General features: G+C 37.5%; 1 protein-coding gene across 1 annotated transcript in view; it reads right to left on the bottom strand.

The window, feature by feature from the left end:
* Nucleotides 1-16,712, bottom strand: part of Chm (CHM Rab escort protein) — a 173,468-nt gene extending 156,756 nt beyond the window's left edge. The window contains exon 1 of the mRNA XM_075957406.1: nucleotides 16,642-16,712. Coding sequence (XP_075813521.1) covers nucleotides 16,642-16,708 — 67 coding nt within the window. The 5' untranslated portion in view covers nucleotides 16,709-16,712. The remainder of the gene's footprint in view (nucleotides 1-16,641) is intronic.
* Nucleotides 16,713-16,980: the final 268 nt, after the last annotated feature.

The raw sequence follows: 16,980 nt of genomic DNA, 5'->3' as shown, positions 1-16,980 counted from the left end.
TAACACTACACTTATATAAGATAAGCATAAATAAAGGACTTACACCACTCCTAGTGAATCAAACAATAAATAATAGATTCCCCTGACAGGACTTTGATGACTCGGCAAAGCCCGAGTGCTTTCAGCCCAAATCATATGAAACTATAAATCATTCTTTATTTTATGGAACATTTCAAAATGGATTCCTGCTTTCTACCTTGAAAGTCATTTCATGTGTTATTTATAACTAGTGAAGACCAGAATGGAAAGAAAATTACATTGAACTAGAAAATTTACTGTGACTGCTTTTATGAAGAACAAGTTCTTTTTTTTTTTTAAGAAAAGAAACAGAATGACTGGCAAGAAGAAACTTGTGACTACAACAAGCTTTGAGTGAGCCATGGCTTTTACTTTCCCACTTACACAACACTATGTAGACAGCTGCATGGTCATAAACGAAACAGAAGCAACTTTAGGTACAGCAATGATTAGAAGGCAATGCAAAGGTAAGACTACATACTACAGAGGTTATAGACACTCAAAAGAGAAGACATGGAATTAAGCAGAAACTCAGTTTCAACCAAGACTCATGTCATTTTGTTTAGTCCTAATTTAAGTTTCAAATTCAGACTATTTTTAGTGGATACTTTAAATTAAAACAGTAGAGTGCCAGGGAAACAACCTAGAGAATCACAAAAACAGAGAAAATACGACTCACATTAATTACTTACATAATATCGAGCAACATTTTTTGAAATGATGTTTAAAATCTAGTGGGTATCTTCTTTGTAAAATTTTGTATTTATATGTATAAATTTTTGGGAAAATCTGCCACGTATTAAAGTAGCAATGCAAGTTTCATATAATGTAAGGTCCTAGGAGAACATCGCCAGGACTCGGAGTGCTGAACCAAGCATCAGAAGTATCTTGTTCTTTTCAGGCTTCTTTTTTTTTCATGTTTGTTTTTTTATTTAAAAATCCAGTGGCCTCAGCATTTATTGTCTACCCCGCTCTCTGAGCACACATCCCCATATCTCCTCTATTAGAAGCCAGGTTCCTTTGTCGGCTTCGGCTCTCGGCTCTCTGCACAGTGCCACCACTCTGTGGGGTTCTCCCTGTGTTTCAGAGCAGCTTTCCCCATGGCAGGGGTAACAGGGTTATGCTTCTGCACACGCTACCTGGTGCATGTAGGGCGAGGGAAAGGTAGAGGAGCTTACTACCTTCCCCTCCTTCCCTTCTTTCCCTTCCTTTTCCCGGTTTTTGGTGGTACTGTGGGTTGAGCCTAGGGCTCATACATGCGCATTTCCTCTCAGGAGATGCTCCAAGGTTTAAGACTCCCTTCAAACTGCGCACCCAAAAGTGTACTTACATTGTTGTGTCTAAGGGAGCTAGGCTTGCGGTTAACCGAGGATGTCTTCCTCTGCCGGTAAATCTAGAATGATGACTTTGTATGATTTCCCTTTTACTTTCACCTTTTCTTTTTTTAAAAATTTATTTATTTATTAAGGATTTCTGCCTCCTCCCCGCAACTCCCATTTCCCTTCCCCTCCCCCGATCAAGTCCCCCTCCCTCATCTGCTCGAAGAGCAATCAGGGTTCCCTGCCCTGTGGGAAGCCCAAGGACTGCCCACCTCTATCCAGGTCTCCTAAGGTGAGCATCCAAACTGCCTAGGCTTCCCCCAAAGCCAGTACGTGCAGTTGGATCAAAAACCCACTGCGATTGTTCTATTTAATAGCTTTGACATTGGGTAAGTTAGTGCCATTTCCTCTCTGCAATCCAGCTTCCTTACCCATTAAGTATTCTTATTAGATAAAATGAAAGGCTTAGCATATAAATGATGCAAAGGTTAATTTCAGTCTTAAAAAAAACCCATGATTGGTAATGGTAAATCGGTCAACATTCTTAAACAAATGATTTGAAATGAAAAATAAAATTAAATTCTTGGAGATGCACAGGAGCAGAAGAGTTGGTGAATCTCCCTGAAGACCCTCAAACTATCAATTCCTAGGGGACAACATCTACAACAAAACCTGACTGTACACTATCATAAATCTCAAAATATGAGTAGGTCAATTCAAACAGCCAACAGACAGACGAAAATGAGGGTAAAGCAAATGTATCATTACCTTGAGAGCTAGAACACCCCTAAATGTCTTATTACTGGCTGGAAGGTTGGCAGAATATTCTGAGAATGTGGGAAAAAAGCAGAAGATACTAGGTCTTAATGTGGACGAGTCAAAAGAAATGGTGTACGGGAAGGGGTTAGAATCCTGAGAAACTGGCAAATCAAATTCTTCTGCATTGTATGCTAGGGGGCAAGGTATAAGTGGGAAGCGAGATGAGAGGAGGTAAGGGAAAGTAAAACAAACACTAAGAAGTTTGAAAAGCCATGTGGAAAATGTTACTCCCAGAAGCCATACATTGTCAAATCAAGAGTCCAATACTAGGCATAGAATACCTCCTTCAAGTTGTTGGTCAGGGGAGAATCCTAGAGACCACCCCTCAAAGCCATGCAAGCTATTGTCACTGCTCTTGATTTGCTAATAGAATTTGGTGTTAAGACCTTATTACTGAAGATACAACACATTTTCATATAGGACTCAAGAGAAATCACAGTGACACTGTTCCTTGATGGCTATTTTTCATAGTACCAGAAGGTGCTATGCAGTCTGTTGGGAGAGAAAAGATGTCAACACTCTTACAAAGCTATGAACTCTGTGAGCTACAATAATGACAGGTATGAGAAGGTTTGCAACAGGTGCCAACAGTGGTATGAATGTTATTGGAGATAGCCAACCACTACCTGATTTACTTTAAGGCCCACCCCATAGAAGAAAACTTATGCCTGGGCATTGTAAATTTGGCCTAGAAACAGTGCCTGGGGAACCTCTCTCTCTCTCTCTCTCTCGTGTGTGTGTGTGTATGGGGTGAGGGTGTGTGTGTGTGTGTATGGAGTGAGGGTAACTAGAGAGGAATTGTAGAAAGATGTGGGGAATATATTAAAAAATACACTGTGTATGTTTGTATGGGGTGGAGGTAACCAGAGAGGAATTGTAGAGAGACGTGGGGAGTATGATAAAAAATACATCGTGTGTGTGTGTGTGTGTGTGTGTGTGTGTGTGTGTGTGTGTGTGTACGGGGTGGAGGTAACCAGAGAGGAATTGTAGAGAGACATGGGGAGTATGATAAAAAATACATCGTGTGTGTGTGTGTGTGTGTGTGTGTGTGTGTGTGTGTGTGTGTGTACGGGGTGGAGGTAACCAGAGAGGAATTGTAGAGAGACATGGGGAGTATGATAAAAAATACACCGTGTGTGTGTGGGGGGGGTGAGGGTAACCAGAGAGGAATTGTAGAGGGACATAGGGAGTATGATAAAATACACCATATGCATGTAGGAATTTCCCAATGAATAAAAAATGCTAGATTAAAAGAAAGAAGTGGCTAGTATGAACATCTTCCAAATTCATCAAAACTGATAAACATATGGGACAATGAACAGGAGAGAAAAACTGGCTGAGGAACAGTCACTAGATCTCAGATCCCAGTATATGCTTGTTCACTTAAAAAAAAACGGAAGAGAAAGATCTGGAACAGTAATGTTCGAAAAGCTACACTGGCCTATTCTCCTTATTAAAAACACAAAAAAAGGTCATTTCACCTAAAAAAAAAAAAATTAAAAAAAATAAAAAACTTTGGATGAATTCTACTTAAGGCACATTAAGAAAAATAAATTACAGCAAAATAGCACTCCAAACAGTCAAAAAACATGTCAAAAGCAACCTCACAAGTTCAATGGAAATTTTAACCTAGATGTGCTAAAATAAGCTAAGAGAATTTAAGAAAATCATCACAAATCTGTCATAAAAATCAAAATAAGAGAAGTTCAAATGCAAGTGAATTGGGAGTAGGAATATTTGAAGGCTTGTTTCCTGGGTGTTTTTTGTTTTTATCAACTTTACACAAACTAGACTCACCTGGGTAGAAGGAACTCAAATGAGAAAATGCTTCCATAGAGTGGCCCTATAGGCAAGTCTGTGGGGCATTTTCTTGACAAATGACTGATGTGGAAAGGCCTACCCAGCACAGTATGGGTGATACTTAGGCAGCTGGCCTGGTGTTGTTTAAGAATTTAGGCTGAACAAGGCAGGATGAGTAAGCCAGTGAGCAGCACTCTTCGAGGGTCTCTACATCAGTTCCTGCCTTGAGTTCTGGTCCCGACTTGCCTCAGTGACGGACTGTGATCTGTGAGTTGTTATAAGTAGAAAGCAGTCCTTTCCCCACCAAATTGCTTTGGTACTGGTGTTTTACCACAACAGAAATCCTAAAACAGACTGAAAGCACTTAAGAAGGAAGTTTTTCACAACTCATTTCAGAAATGAAAACTAAGCTAGAAATAGTACACAAGCAAAGAAAATGAATGAAAAAACCTGATGATGAAAGTGTATGGGACGACAGTACTGTGCTTGTAAGGAGAGCCTTCATGTTTCAGATACACTTTGAAACTGTACTTATAGAGAAAATCTAATCTGGAGTTGGATGGTGAAATAGGAGAAAGTAGAGAATACAGAAGTGGCTATGAGTAATTAGTAATGGTAAGAGTGGAAATTTTATACCTGGGGATGTATTTTATACTGCATCATTTTTATAATTTTCCATAATAAAACTGAGTCTATGATAGATGATAAATGCATTTGAGTGCCCATTCAAAGATTGTTATAAAAACACATTCCCTTTTATCTGAAATTTTACCATGAAACCCATTTTCTATTTTTGAGATTATAATTACAAAACTTCTTCCTTCCCTTTCCTCCCTCCAACCCCCCTGTATGTATGTTTTCAAGGTTAACTGTTTGAGCACCCCTTATCCAAAGTGCTTAGAGAAAAGCAGTGTTTAAGTTCTGGGATGACTTTTTTTTCCAGATTTGGGAACATAGCCATATACACACACACAAACACACACACACACACTCACACACACACACATATATATAAAATAACTGAATTCAAAGGCCAAATCTAAACAAAAAACCCATGTTTTACATATACCACATATATGTAACCTAAAGGCAATTTCATTTTTTTTTTCTAAGAAAAGGTCTCACCTTAGAGCCTATCATGGCACTGAACTCATGGTAATCCTCTTGCCTCAGCCAACCAAGCACTAGGATTAGAAGTTTAAACCACCACACCCACCTAACTACCAGCCTATGCTTGTCTAGAAAATGCAAATTCCAGTTTTTATTGCTATCATTGCAAATAATTAATTATTTAAAACATAAAAAACATGAAATGATAAAATTTTGTATAATTAAAATTAGCTTTTCTGCATTAACAATTTTTATACTACCTTTTTAAGAATAATAAATCGAAATATTATTTACCTACTGTTTGAAAGTAGGAAAGGTTTTCTTTGCATATTGGAAAAGGCCAGAAACCACATAAGAAGATTTGGTAATCTAGAAATGTAAGATTTATATATCTCCACATAGGACATCATCATAAAAATGAAAAGCAAACTTAGAAATCGAATATGACAATAAAATGCCAATATCCCTAAAGAACACAGATACAAAATTCCTATGAAGCCAAATTCAGGGACACAGTAAGACTGAACTCTACAAGCAAAGACAGCTAAACATATGTAAATCACTAAACATGATTGACCACATTAATATGACAAACAACAAAAGGGCAATTATTTAAACAAATACAGAAGGCACACTGGAGAGAATTCAAAAACCCTTCATGAAGAAAACTACCAAGCAAATTAGTACATACAGAAGGAACATAACTTAGCACATTATAAGCTCTCCCAAGACTTAGAACTAGACCAGGATTCTTCCTTTCACCAGTTTTGTTCAACAAAGTGCTGTACTGTAAGTGGTAACCAAGCAAAGGAGCAAGAAAAAGACAAAAGGCATCTAAGTTCAAAATGAAAGAAAATCAAACTGTCCTTGATGACAGACAATTTCCTTTACATAGAAAACTATAAAGTCGTCGTCACTCACCAAGGAACAACTCAAAAAAACTTGAGACACAGAAACAGCAAACAAGTATCACTTGGTATTTCTAGACGCTAATAGTGAATTATCTGAAAAAGAACTTGGAACAATTCTAGTTACAATACCTACAAAAATAACACACCAAGGAATAAAGAAATGTAAAATTTATACATTTGCACATAAAACATCACCATAAAACTAGAAGGCCCACTTAGAAATGAATAGCCAATAAGAACACACACAAACAAAATGTCAATCTCCCTAAAGAGCAAATGAAAAAGAGGTGAAAGAGCGCTATGAAAATCATAAAATAAACAGCAAAAGAAACTGCTGATGTTATCAAAAAGAGGGCACGGAAAGATGATGGGCGTTGGAAAGATGAGGGGCGTTGGAAAGATGATGGGCGTTGGCAAACAACTTTAATTCTCACACTTGGGAGGCAGGAACAGAGACAGGCAGACCTCCCTGTGTTGAAGGCCCAGCCTGATCTACAAAGTGAGTTTTAGTCCAGTCAGAGTTACAGAGGGGGGAGAGAGAAAGCCAGCAGAAAAGATAGATATCACATGTTTATGTTTATAGATTAGAAGAAATATAACCTTATTAAATACTACACAAAGCTATCTACAGATTCACTGCAATCACTATCAAAATATCAGTATTTTTCACAGGATTTGAAACACAATCATGAAAGACCTCAAATATCCAAAACCTAATAAAGCAAAAATAAATAAATAAATAAAACAAAGTTCTACCTGACTTTAAAATTACAAACCATTCGATAACTAACAATAATTTGCTAAAGACAGCATGATGTTAGCAAAAGCAAAACTAGAGAACCAAATGGAACAAAAGTGCAACCGCCGTCTACATTTAGAGCTAACTGATTTGTGTGACAAGGGCACCAAGAGCACACAGCAGGGAAAGGGCAGTCTTCTCAGTACATTCTGCTGGGAAAACAGGACCAGTGTGCAAAAGAGTAAAAGCAAACCCTTCATCTCTCACTACTTACTGCTATCAACCCAAGGCGAGTTAAAGACACCTGAAAGACTCAAATCTGTGAGTCTTGCAAAAGCAAGCATGGAAAACACTCACAAGAGTTGACTGGTTGGGTAAAGAATGTTTTGGAAATGACCCCAACTGTGCTAACAACAAAACCAGAAACTGAAAAACGGGATCCTATCAACTTATACACAACAAAAGACACAATCAAACTTTGAGAGTGTTTGCATAGCATATATGAAGGCATGGGATCAATGGTCATCACTGGGGAAAAAATTACTAAAGGCATACAACACAACTAATAGGACAGGAGAAAATATTTGCAAACTATAAACTTAACAGTTATGTTAATGTACAGCATACACAAGGAATTGAACTTAACAGCAAAAATAAATGAACCAATTTAAAAAGTGGCTAAAAACAGATTAGATATTTCTTAAGACAAACAGGCAGCTCATACATGAGAATCTTCTCAATGAGGAAATGCAAATTAAAAAGAATGAGTTATAACTTTATTCCAATCACCAATAAGACAAAAAAAACTGACAAGGAGAATATAGATAAAAATACTATACACTGTTAGTAAGAATTTAAATCTGTATAGTCATTGCAAAAAAAAAGTATAAAGGTTTTTCAAGACACTAAAATTAGAACGACTATATTTCTAGCCTTCCCATTACTGGGTATATACCAAAAGGAAATCAATCATCATGTCAAAGAGACAAGTATACTTATTTATTTGTTTGTTTGTTTGTTTTGGTTTATCAGAACAGGGTTTCTCTGTGTAGCCCTGGCTGTCCTGGAATTCACTATAGAGACCTCATCCATCTGCCTCTGCCTCTCAAGTGCTAGGATTAAAGGTTTGCACCACCATCCACCTCAAGTACATCCAATTGCAGTACTATTGCTACCATCCACCTGACAAGAACATTCAACTGCAATACTATTCACAACGCCCAAGAGATGGAAACTAGAATGTCTGACTTGTGAAGAATGAAATCGGGGGCTGGAGAGATGGCTCAATGGTTAAGATCACTTGTTCTTCCACAGAACCCATATTAATTCCCAGCAATTACATGGTAATTCACAGCAGTCCATTACTCCAGTTCTAGAGGATTCAGTGCCCTCCCTGATCTCCTTGAGCATATGGTGCACATACATACAGATAAGCAAAATACTCACACATAAAATAAATTTACAAGAATAAAATATTGTCGTTTGCAATAACACGGTATGTGAATTGAAACAACACTGAAACACAAATACCATCTGATCTTTAAGGAATCCACAAAACTTAATATTACAGAAGTTAAGAGAACTATGATATAACAGAAACTGGGGAAAGAAGTTAAAAAGAATAGAAAGAGTTTGGTCATTAAAAAGAGTAAGCTCTATGGTACTTCATAATGAATATACCACATTAAGTATTTAGTAATAATTCAAAATGATTTCAAATATATGAATAATAAAGAGATAGTAAAAGTTTAAAGTGATAGGCATGCTAATAAACATGAGTTATACAAGGATATGCTGATCAAAATAACAATAGTAATTTAATACATATGATAAAAGTTAAAATGTTAATGAATGAATTAGTACATATTTATAAGAAAAGTAATGACCTCATTAATATGTCATGGTAATTCAAAAAAAGGAAATGTAGGTGGCCAAATTACATAAATAATCAACCTTATTTATCATAAAATGCAAATTCTAACAAGTAATATTATTTGTGCATCAAGTTTGTTACTATACAGATGGCCTGCACAGCTTTCATCAAGGGCAAACCTAAATTCAAGGGCAACCACACAATCCTCCTTATGGGTATGCACAAGTCTCTGCAAAAAACTATAGGACAATCTGATATCCAGAAGAAAAATGCCTTCAGGTGGGCCTTTGTGGAGAAATCTATTCACTAACTCTCAGCCCTTATGACCTCTAAAGCTCTAGATAAGCCCTGACACTCCTAGTAACCGAGTTCTGCCCTTTAAATATACCAAACTGTAAAATAAATTTGTTCTTTTTTTCTTAGTAAAAGAAACCCAGAGAGCCAGTGTCTCCCTGCATGCATCATTCATTGCTCTTCTCTTCCAAGAACACCAAGTTTTACCTTTTGCTGCAATGGTCGCAAAACCATTTGACAGTAATGAAAAATAAGACATGAATGCCAACGCTGAAAGAAGATGAATACTGGATCATTCTCGTACTCACATCATAATTATGCAATTACATAGCTTGGAATGAATGAAATTTAACTGAAACAAATTGATACTTAAAACATGACTAAAGTGTCTGATCCCACTGATTTAGTGTCTGATTATTTCATTTGTCTTGCTTTGTTTTGATTTCAGGGACAAACCTAACTAGGTCATCCTGTTTGCCTTCATGTAAAGGTTTGCAAACTGACCCAATGTCATAGTGTTGTCAATAATTAAGGACCAGAAATGAAGCTATTGTTGGCATCAGTAAAAAAAAAAAAAAAAACCTGCCACCCACACACCTAGAGCACAGCGATCTAATCTTCAGAGTATATGATGCTCTTTTTCACTTGGAAAAATTCAACAAGCTCAATTCAGGATCTTAACTTCAGTTGACAAAGACTTGTGTAACTTATCCAATCTGGGTCAAAGTTGGCTAAATCTATGGTTTTGCACTTACTTGAAGTGAGATAATATTTACCCCAGAGAGAGTAACAGTAAGAAAGCAAACATTATATTAAATTGGTGTAGTTAAGATAGTAATAAAAAACACTTGTGAGATGCAAAAGTAGATACTAGAAAATCAAACCAGCCTAAGCTCTTGGTACCATCCAGGATGAGATGAATCAATTAGGCACTGTGCTAGACAAGTTGCCTGTCTCCTCAACTATCTGTAACCTGTTTGAGGGGTTTGGTTTTTTGTTTGTTTGGGGATTTTTGTTGCCTTTTGTTTGTTTGTTTTCCCTATCTGCCTCAATATAAAAACATGCTAACTCATATAATCATGCTCAAGTAAATCACTATCTATGGCAAATTATTTTCTTTATATACTACCCTTTAAATTATTAGAAAAACAAAAAGCAAATCTTTAGAAAAGTATCCCAATTTTACTAGTCACAACTAAATCCCAAACTCCAAATCATTCTATACTATGGATTATACAGCGGGAACAGACAGGAACTTTTAGGATTTACACACATAACAGGCACGGCCTAACTTTTCAGTTCACACTGAAACTGAATGGCAGATGATTTAGTATGAGTAACAGGTCAATTATATGGAATTATAATTGTTTCTGTGCATTGGGATTTTATGTTAAACATGAGAATGCGAGGTTGAGCAACCACATTTGATTTTAATTGCTGTAGCGTGAGTTATTGCAAACATCATGAGAACACTGGAGAAAATGAGAGAATGACAAGCGGCCTGGGAGATGACAATGGAGCTGCCCAGGGAACTCTGGTAACAGATGCGGCTCTCTCTGAGGGACTGGTTCAACGTTATGATGCACAGAGAAGGAAGGCAGCTCAGAGAGGCCTCAGAATTAAATAACTCCCCCGTACTTTGTTAAGTATTAAGACATGATTTTCCTTAGAAAAGATAAAGCACCGAGAAGTTCAAAATAGTTCACAAAACTGCTAGACCTATAGGCTTTCTTTATCTCCTACAGCATTTCTAAGCAGTGGAAAAGCACTTCACATTATGCTCCCAACTAAAATGAATTGATAGATCTCGTCAAAACAATGCAAACTGGTGAACCAAATTCAAGAAAAGAAGGAATATCTGAAAACTACCAGATAAGAAATCTGATTTTTTTAAAAAGCAGCAATATATAAATAATTATCTTTCCAACCAAGTAAGCAGCCAATGGGAAGAGGAAGCTAATAAACCTTACAATAGCATCCATCCAGGACACTGTGAAATTCATGAGCTCTTCCTTGAACTCATTCAAGGCCAAACAGTAATGATAATAAAAGCACCACAGTACGGCTTTTTGGACCATAAATTAGTTACATTTTTAAACATTTCATCAGAACTATTTCTTCAATACTTAACATGGCTTGGTGGAACTCACGCCATTTAGAAATATGGTTCAACTTAAGAAGGAATGTGCCTAAGGTGACACAAGAAGCACATTTGGGATTCCAATTAAATTTAGCTGATTCCACAGCCATTAGAGCCATTACCAATCCCCTCATTATACTGCACAAATGAGACATTTGAATGTAAAAGTGAACAAAATATATAGACGGTCTAAAGGGTCTTTCTAAGACTACTTTCAATTTTATTTACTATTAAGTTGCTAAATGTTTTATTTTGTGTGTATCTTGAACACATTGGCACAGGAGGCCACTTCCTATATATAACCCCAGCAACACAGACACTGAGAGAAACAATTAGTAAATAGGACCTCCTGAAACTGAAAAGCTTCTTCTGTAAAGCACAGTCAACAAAACGATAGCCTACAAAATGGGAAAAGATCTTCACCAACCTCATGTCAAATAGAGGTCTGATCTCCGAATACACAAAGAACTCAAGAAATTGTTCATCAAAAGAACAAATAATCCAATAAAAAAATGGCGTACAGACCTAAATAGAGAACTCTCAACAGAGGAATCTAAAATGGCTGAAAGACACTTAAGAAAATGTTCAACATCCTTAGTCACCAGAGAAATGCAAATCAAAACAACTCTGAGATTCCATCTTACACCTGTAAGAATGGCCAAGATCAAAAACACTGATGACAACTTATGCTGGAGAGGTTGTGGGGTAAAGGGAACACTCCTGCATTGCTGGGAGTGCAAGTTGGTACAGCCCCTTTGGATATCAGTATGGCAATTTCTCAGAAAATCAAGACACAGCAATACCACTTTTGGGTATATACCCAAAGGATGCTCAATTGTGCCACAAGGGCATGTGCTCAACTATGTTCATAGCAGCATTGTTTATTGTATCCAGAACCTGGAAACAACCTAAATGCCCCTCGACCAAAGAATGGATAAGAAAAATGTGGTACATTTACACAATGGAGTACTACACAGCAGAAAAGAATGACGGCATCTTGAAATTTGCAGGCAAATGGATGGAGCTAGAAAACATCATATTGAGTGAGGTTATCATATGTACTCACTCATACTTGGTTTTTAAACATAAAGCAAAGAAAACCAGGCCACAAATCACAATCCCAGAAAACCTAGACAACAATGAGGACACTAAGAGAGACATACATGGATTTAGCCTACATGGGAAGTAGTAAAAGACAAGATCTCCTGAGTAAATTGGGAGCATGTGGACCATGGGAGAGGGTTGAAGGGGAGGGGAGAAGCAGGGAGGGGAGCAGAGAAAAATGTAGAGCTCAATAAAATCAATAAAAAAATTGTGTGTATAAAGAGAATACATTTATCTTTTATTATATTATATACTCTTCTCATTTAAGTTCATCATTTCATGAACTACGGGAAAGTAGCAACAACTTGCAATTAAAAAAGCAAAGTCACTTTTGGTGCCTACCTCAATTGTCATCAAAGAGGCAACTGATAGAAACAGATGCAGAGAGACTAACAGCCAAACATCAGCCAGAGTTCAGGGAATCCTAAGGAAAACAGGGGTGGGGATTGTAGGAGTTACAGGGGTCAAGGATACCAAAAGAAAAACCACAGAATCAATTAACCTGGGCTCACAGAGAAAAAAACGACAACCAGTGAGCCTGCATAGGACTCACCTAGACCTCTGCAAATATGTTACAGCTATAGCTTGGTCTTCTTGTGGATGGAGCTCCTAACAGCAGAAGCAGAGACTTTCACTCTTTTGCTGACATTTGGGACTGCATTCCTCACACTGGGTTGCCTTGCCCAACCTTAATACATGGGAAGGGCCTTAGTCTTACTGCAATTTGATATGCTATATTTGGCTGATAACCATGGCCTTTTCCTGAACAGAAACAGAAGAGGGGTGGATTAGGGGGTGTAGGGAGGAGGCAGGGGGAGAGACTGGGAGGAGATGAGGGAGGAAAAACTATAGTTGGGATGTAAAATAAATCACACAGACACATACAAAAACATTCTCAACGATAGGGATAAGGATGTTTGGAGAAATTAGGGAAGGAATATATGCACACTATGATAACAGAAGCACACACAGACATCCTAAGAAGAATATTAAATGGTATGTAAATGTGAGAAATCACTTGTGCTGAGCGTAAGTACTGTTTGACAAATATCAATTTTTACACCACTTCCTGCAGCATTATTATTCACCAAGGTTTAGAAATAGTACACTACTGCTATCAGAAACATTAAAATCCTTGAATGAGCTGCCAGTCAAAGTTAACTACCTCAATGATGCATTCTGAAACATCAAGAATAGGACTGTGCTATCTACATGAACATTCCTAAAAAAGCAGCTAAAATTCCTGAAAAAAAAAAAGCAACTTACCTTTAAAAAATGTTTTCATCAGTACAATATATAGAACACAAATTCAACCTCTTTAAGAGGCTACAGAGAACACAGGGCCATGTACATACACACAATGGTAAATCTTCACCTTAGAGAAACTTTAGCTACACAGCTTTTAAAAAACAGCCTTAAAAATGACCTGAGTGGGGCTGGGGCTCAGTAGAGTACTTCCAGTGCAAAAGCCCTGCCTAAAAGGGCAGCACAAGACTGCAGGGAAGGAGAGAGGGAAGGAGGGAGGTAAAGAGAAAAGAGCTTCAAAAAAAACTAAGAAATTAAATAAGCTACAGAGTCTCTTAGAAGAGGTACTTTTGGCAAAGATAAGGCAGTGTACTTAAGAAGGAATAGCATGAAGACTGAATTCCTACATGGTGTTCTGAAAGCATAAAGAATCCCCGGTATGAAAAATTTCCATGATTATAGGAAAAACTGTAGAACTATAACTCTGAGGATGTCCAAAAAGTTTCTAAGAAATGGCAACGCAGTAAATAATACAAGCACCAAGGGAGTAGGTTCTTGATAGGAGTTGAGTCTCGTGAAAATTGAGTGGTTGATTGTGCGTTTACAATAAAAAAGTCAAGCCATTATGCCACCCCTTTCTTACGGAGCTACGAATTTTCAGTCAGCTGTATACCTAATAGCACCAGCCAAACATATTTCTTAAGGGCGATAACAGTCTCTGCATATTTCTTAAGGGCGATAACAGTCTCTGCTTCCAAATGATGTGGTTATACTACATTCTAAGCATGCTAGAATTCCTTCTAAAATAAGGATATTTTCCAAGTGAGGAGCTAAAGTATGCTCCTATGGATGGCATATGTCAACATTATCATGTAACCTTTATATCTTAGATTCCTTCCATACTTGTGACTTTTTGGCTTTGCTGGAGATCATACAAGTTACCAGAAAAGTCACTTCCAGTGACAATTTGTTACTGGGATAATGTTTAACCTGCACCCAATGATAACTTTTCCACACCCCACAATCTTACTCCTAAAATTACTATTAAATGCCAAACTATTCTGAAATGACAATAGTGTATCCCAAGCCAAAGATCACATTCTAATCATCTAGTTCTGTCCTTTTTTTCCCTCCCCATTGAGATTCCAATTGGTTTTCCTTCTTGGGTCTATTTTATCTTTCTCCTCATCTTAATTTTCTGTCTTTGGGTATTCTGGTATTATTTTCGCATATCTTGAAAATATGACTTTAAAGGAAAGCTTTAAACCACATCACGCAAAAAGTAAAAATACAAATTATTTAAGGTGGATGGATTTTGGATGATTCTTTTTGATGAAGCAATTGTCTTCTTGGTGCCATTTTACCTAGAAACTTCTAAAAGGGAACTACAACTCAGTCTAGTTCTTTACTTGTTTCTGATAATGGCATGCTTCATTCTGCCTTTGTTAAGAGAACTGAATTATTAAACACTGCCTTTCCTATAATTTATCTACATATTAATTTAATAAAGCCAACACATTTGAAGCCTACTTCAGCAAAATATTAGAGAGAGAAATCAAAACGCTTTAAAAATCAGTTCAATTAAAAGTAATGATTGAAAATGTCAAAATCTTTTTATTTGAAAAATGACCTTCACCAAATGTTTCCAATTTTAATGTATGTAAAAGAATTAAAACATTTAATAAAAGTTAACACACATCACCCAAATCAAATAGAATTCATTCAAGTATAATTTTAAAACACACCTTCCTCCAAAATGGATGTTTTAGAGCAGACTGCAAAAGTGAATGAATGGTCTACTGGATCTTTCAAGCTCGCATCCAACATCTGTTCATTGCAGCTACCACCAGGTTAGCTACAGCAGTAGTTATCTTCAGTTTGGGAATAAATACGGCCCCACTGTTCTGAGAATCTGTGCTCAGATAAGGCCTTTAAAGGCTATTTGATTTACTCTCCTTATATTCAACAGTGTGGAAACTGAAATGCTGAGTGTCTGCCTCTCCCATTGCATGCTCTAGATTGTTTTCTCAGTTGTTTCTGCTAACATAGTACAATTTTCAGAGTAAAAATCAAGTGATTCCATTTCTTGAATAGCACTGGCTTTGTGACTTTGGCAAGTTAGACTTAAAGGCTGCTTCTCCTCTTCTGTGTACTGAAGAGAATAACATTCTCGCAAAGTTATTTTTGGAATTTTTTGATTAGAAAATGATAAGCATTTGAAAAAGAGTTGCTTTTGTTTTTACTGTAAACCTGGAAATATGGCTATTTTTACTTTTGGGGAACAGAGCAAACTGAATTCATTAACACAATGGACAGAATCCCATTCTCCAAAGCTTCTGCTGCCTACCACATTCTACAGACGGTAGGAAAATCCACTCAACTATCTTTTATCCCATGCAAAGTATATCCCTTACAGTTAAGAAATGTTAATTGCTGCCAGGTGTTGTAGGATTAACTAGTTAACTAGAAGCTGAAGAGGATTTCTGGCTCCACCCAAAAGCTGGAAAACTAATGTTGGAAAAACAAGGAGAAGCAAAGGTCAGACACGGGATGGAGCACTGGCACTCATTCTGAGCACACCTAGTTGTGATGTGTAGGTGGGTGAACGAAAACAATATGCTTCCTTTCTGCATCATAAACAAGGATGCTTTAAACCCCCTAATACAAAAATAATGGCTACCTGCGGTGGGGAGCCCTTAGGCTACTCAACACAACAAAAAGAGTCCATTTCCTTTCCCTAGGTAAAAATGCACAGGGGTAACAACTGAGCCTCCTTCTCACAAAACTGCAAATTAAGCTGCATCTGAGCTACAACGTGTCTTAGACTCATGAAAGTATATGGGAAAAGTCATATGAAATGGCGACAGAAAACGATGGGGAATATAACCTTCAAATGAACACGGAGGGTAGGAAGCAAATATGCTATGCCAACGGCACCTCCACTGATAAAATCTCAACCCTCCATTCTCGTGACACTACAAACCCACCCTCCTCTAAGGAAATTAACAGGAATCACCGCAGCGACCAACCTCAACAATCGCCATCGACCAGATCGACCCCTACTCAAATGGCACAAAACACCGCGGGTCCAAGCCCCTCCCTGGAGCTGCCAAGTCCCGCGCTGACTCCAGACTACCTCACTTCCTTTCCGACCTCTCTCCCAGGCTCGACCCCCGCTGTTTCTCGCCAACATTCGCCGCTGACAGAGAAACTAAAAGGCAAGAATTATTTCCTAAATTTTGTCTAGGAAAAACCAGGGCCACACATACCCGTCCCTATTACGATCACATCAAAATCCGAAGGGAGATTATCCGCCATCTTGACAGGAAACGTCATGTGACTGTAGTTTGTGGCTCTACATCCTTAAGCAGTCTCTCCGTAGAAGGCGGAAGGAAAAACAGTGCCTTCTGGGTAGTGTAGTTCTTTGGTGAAGAGTCCAAGTAGGCGACTAAGGCTTAGTATTTGAAATGTTAATGAGAATGATAAAAGCACTATTCATTTTACAGGCTTCAGCGAAATGCCTTATTTATCATGGAGGTTTAATATGGAAAAGAAATGTAAATATTCAAGTCTTCAAACAAGAATGAATGAGGAAAGTCTTGTATACC

This window comes from Microtus pennsylvanicus, chromosome X (assembly GCF_037038515.1).
Source record: "Microtus pennsylvanicus isolate mMicPen1 chromosome X, mMicPen1.hap1, whole genome shotgun sequence".
In the NCBI taxonomy this organism is placed as follows: domain Eukaryota; kingdom Metazoa; phylum Chordata; class Mammalia; order Rodentia; family Cricetidae; genus Microtus; species Microtus pennsylvanicus.
Note: the sequence above shows the minus strand (reverse complement) of the source record. Positions and strands in the feature narration are given on the sequence as shown.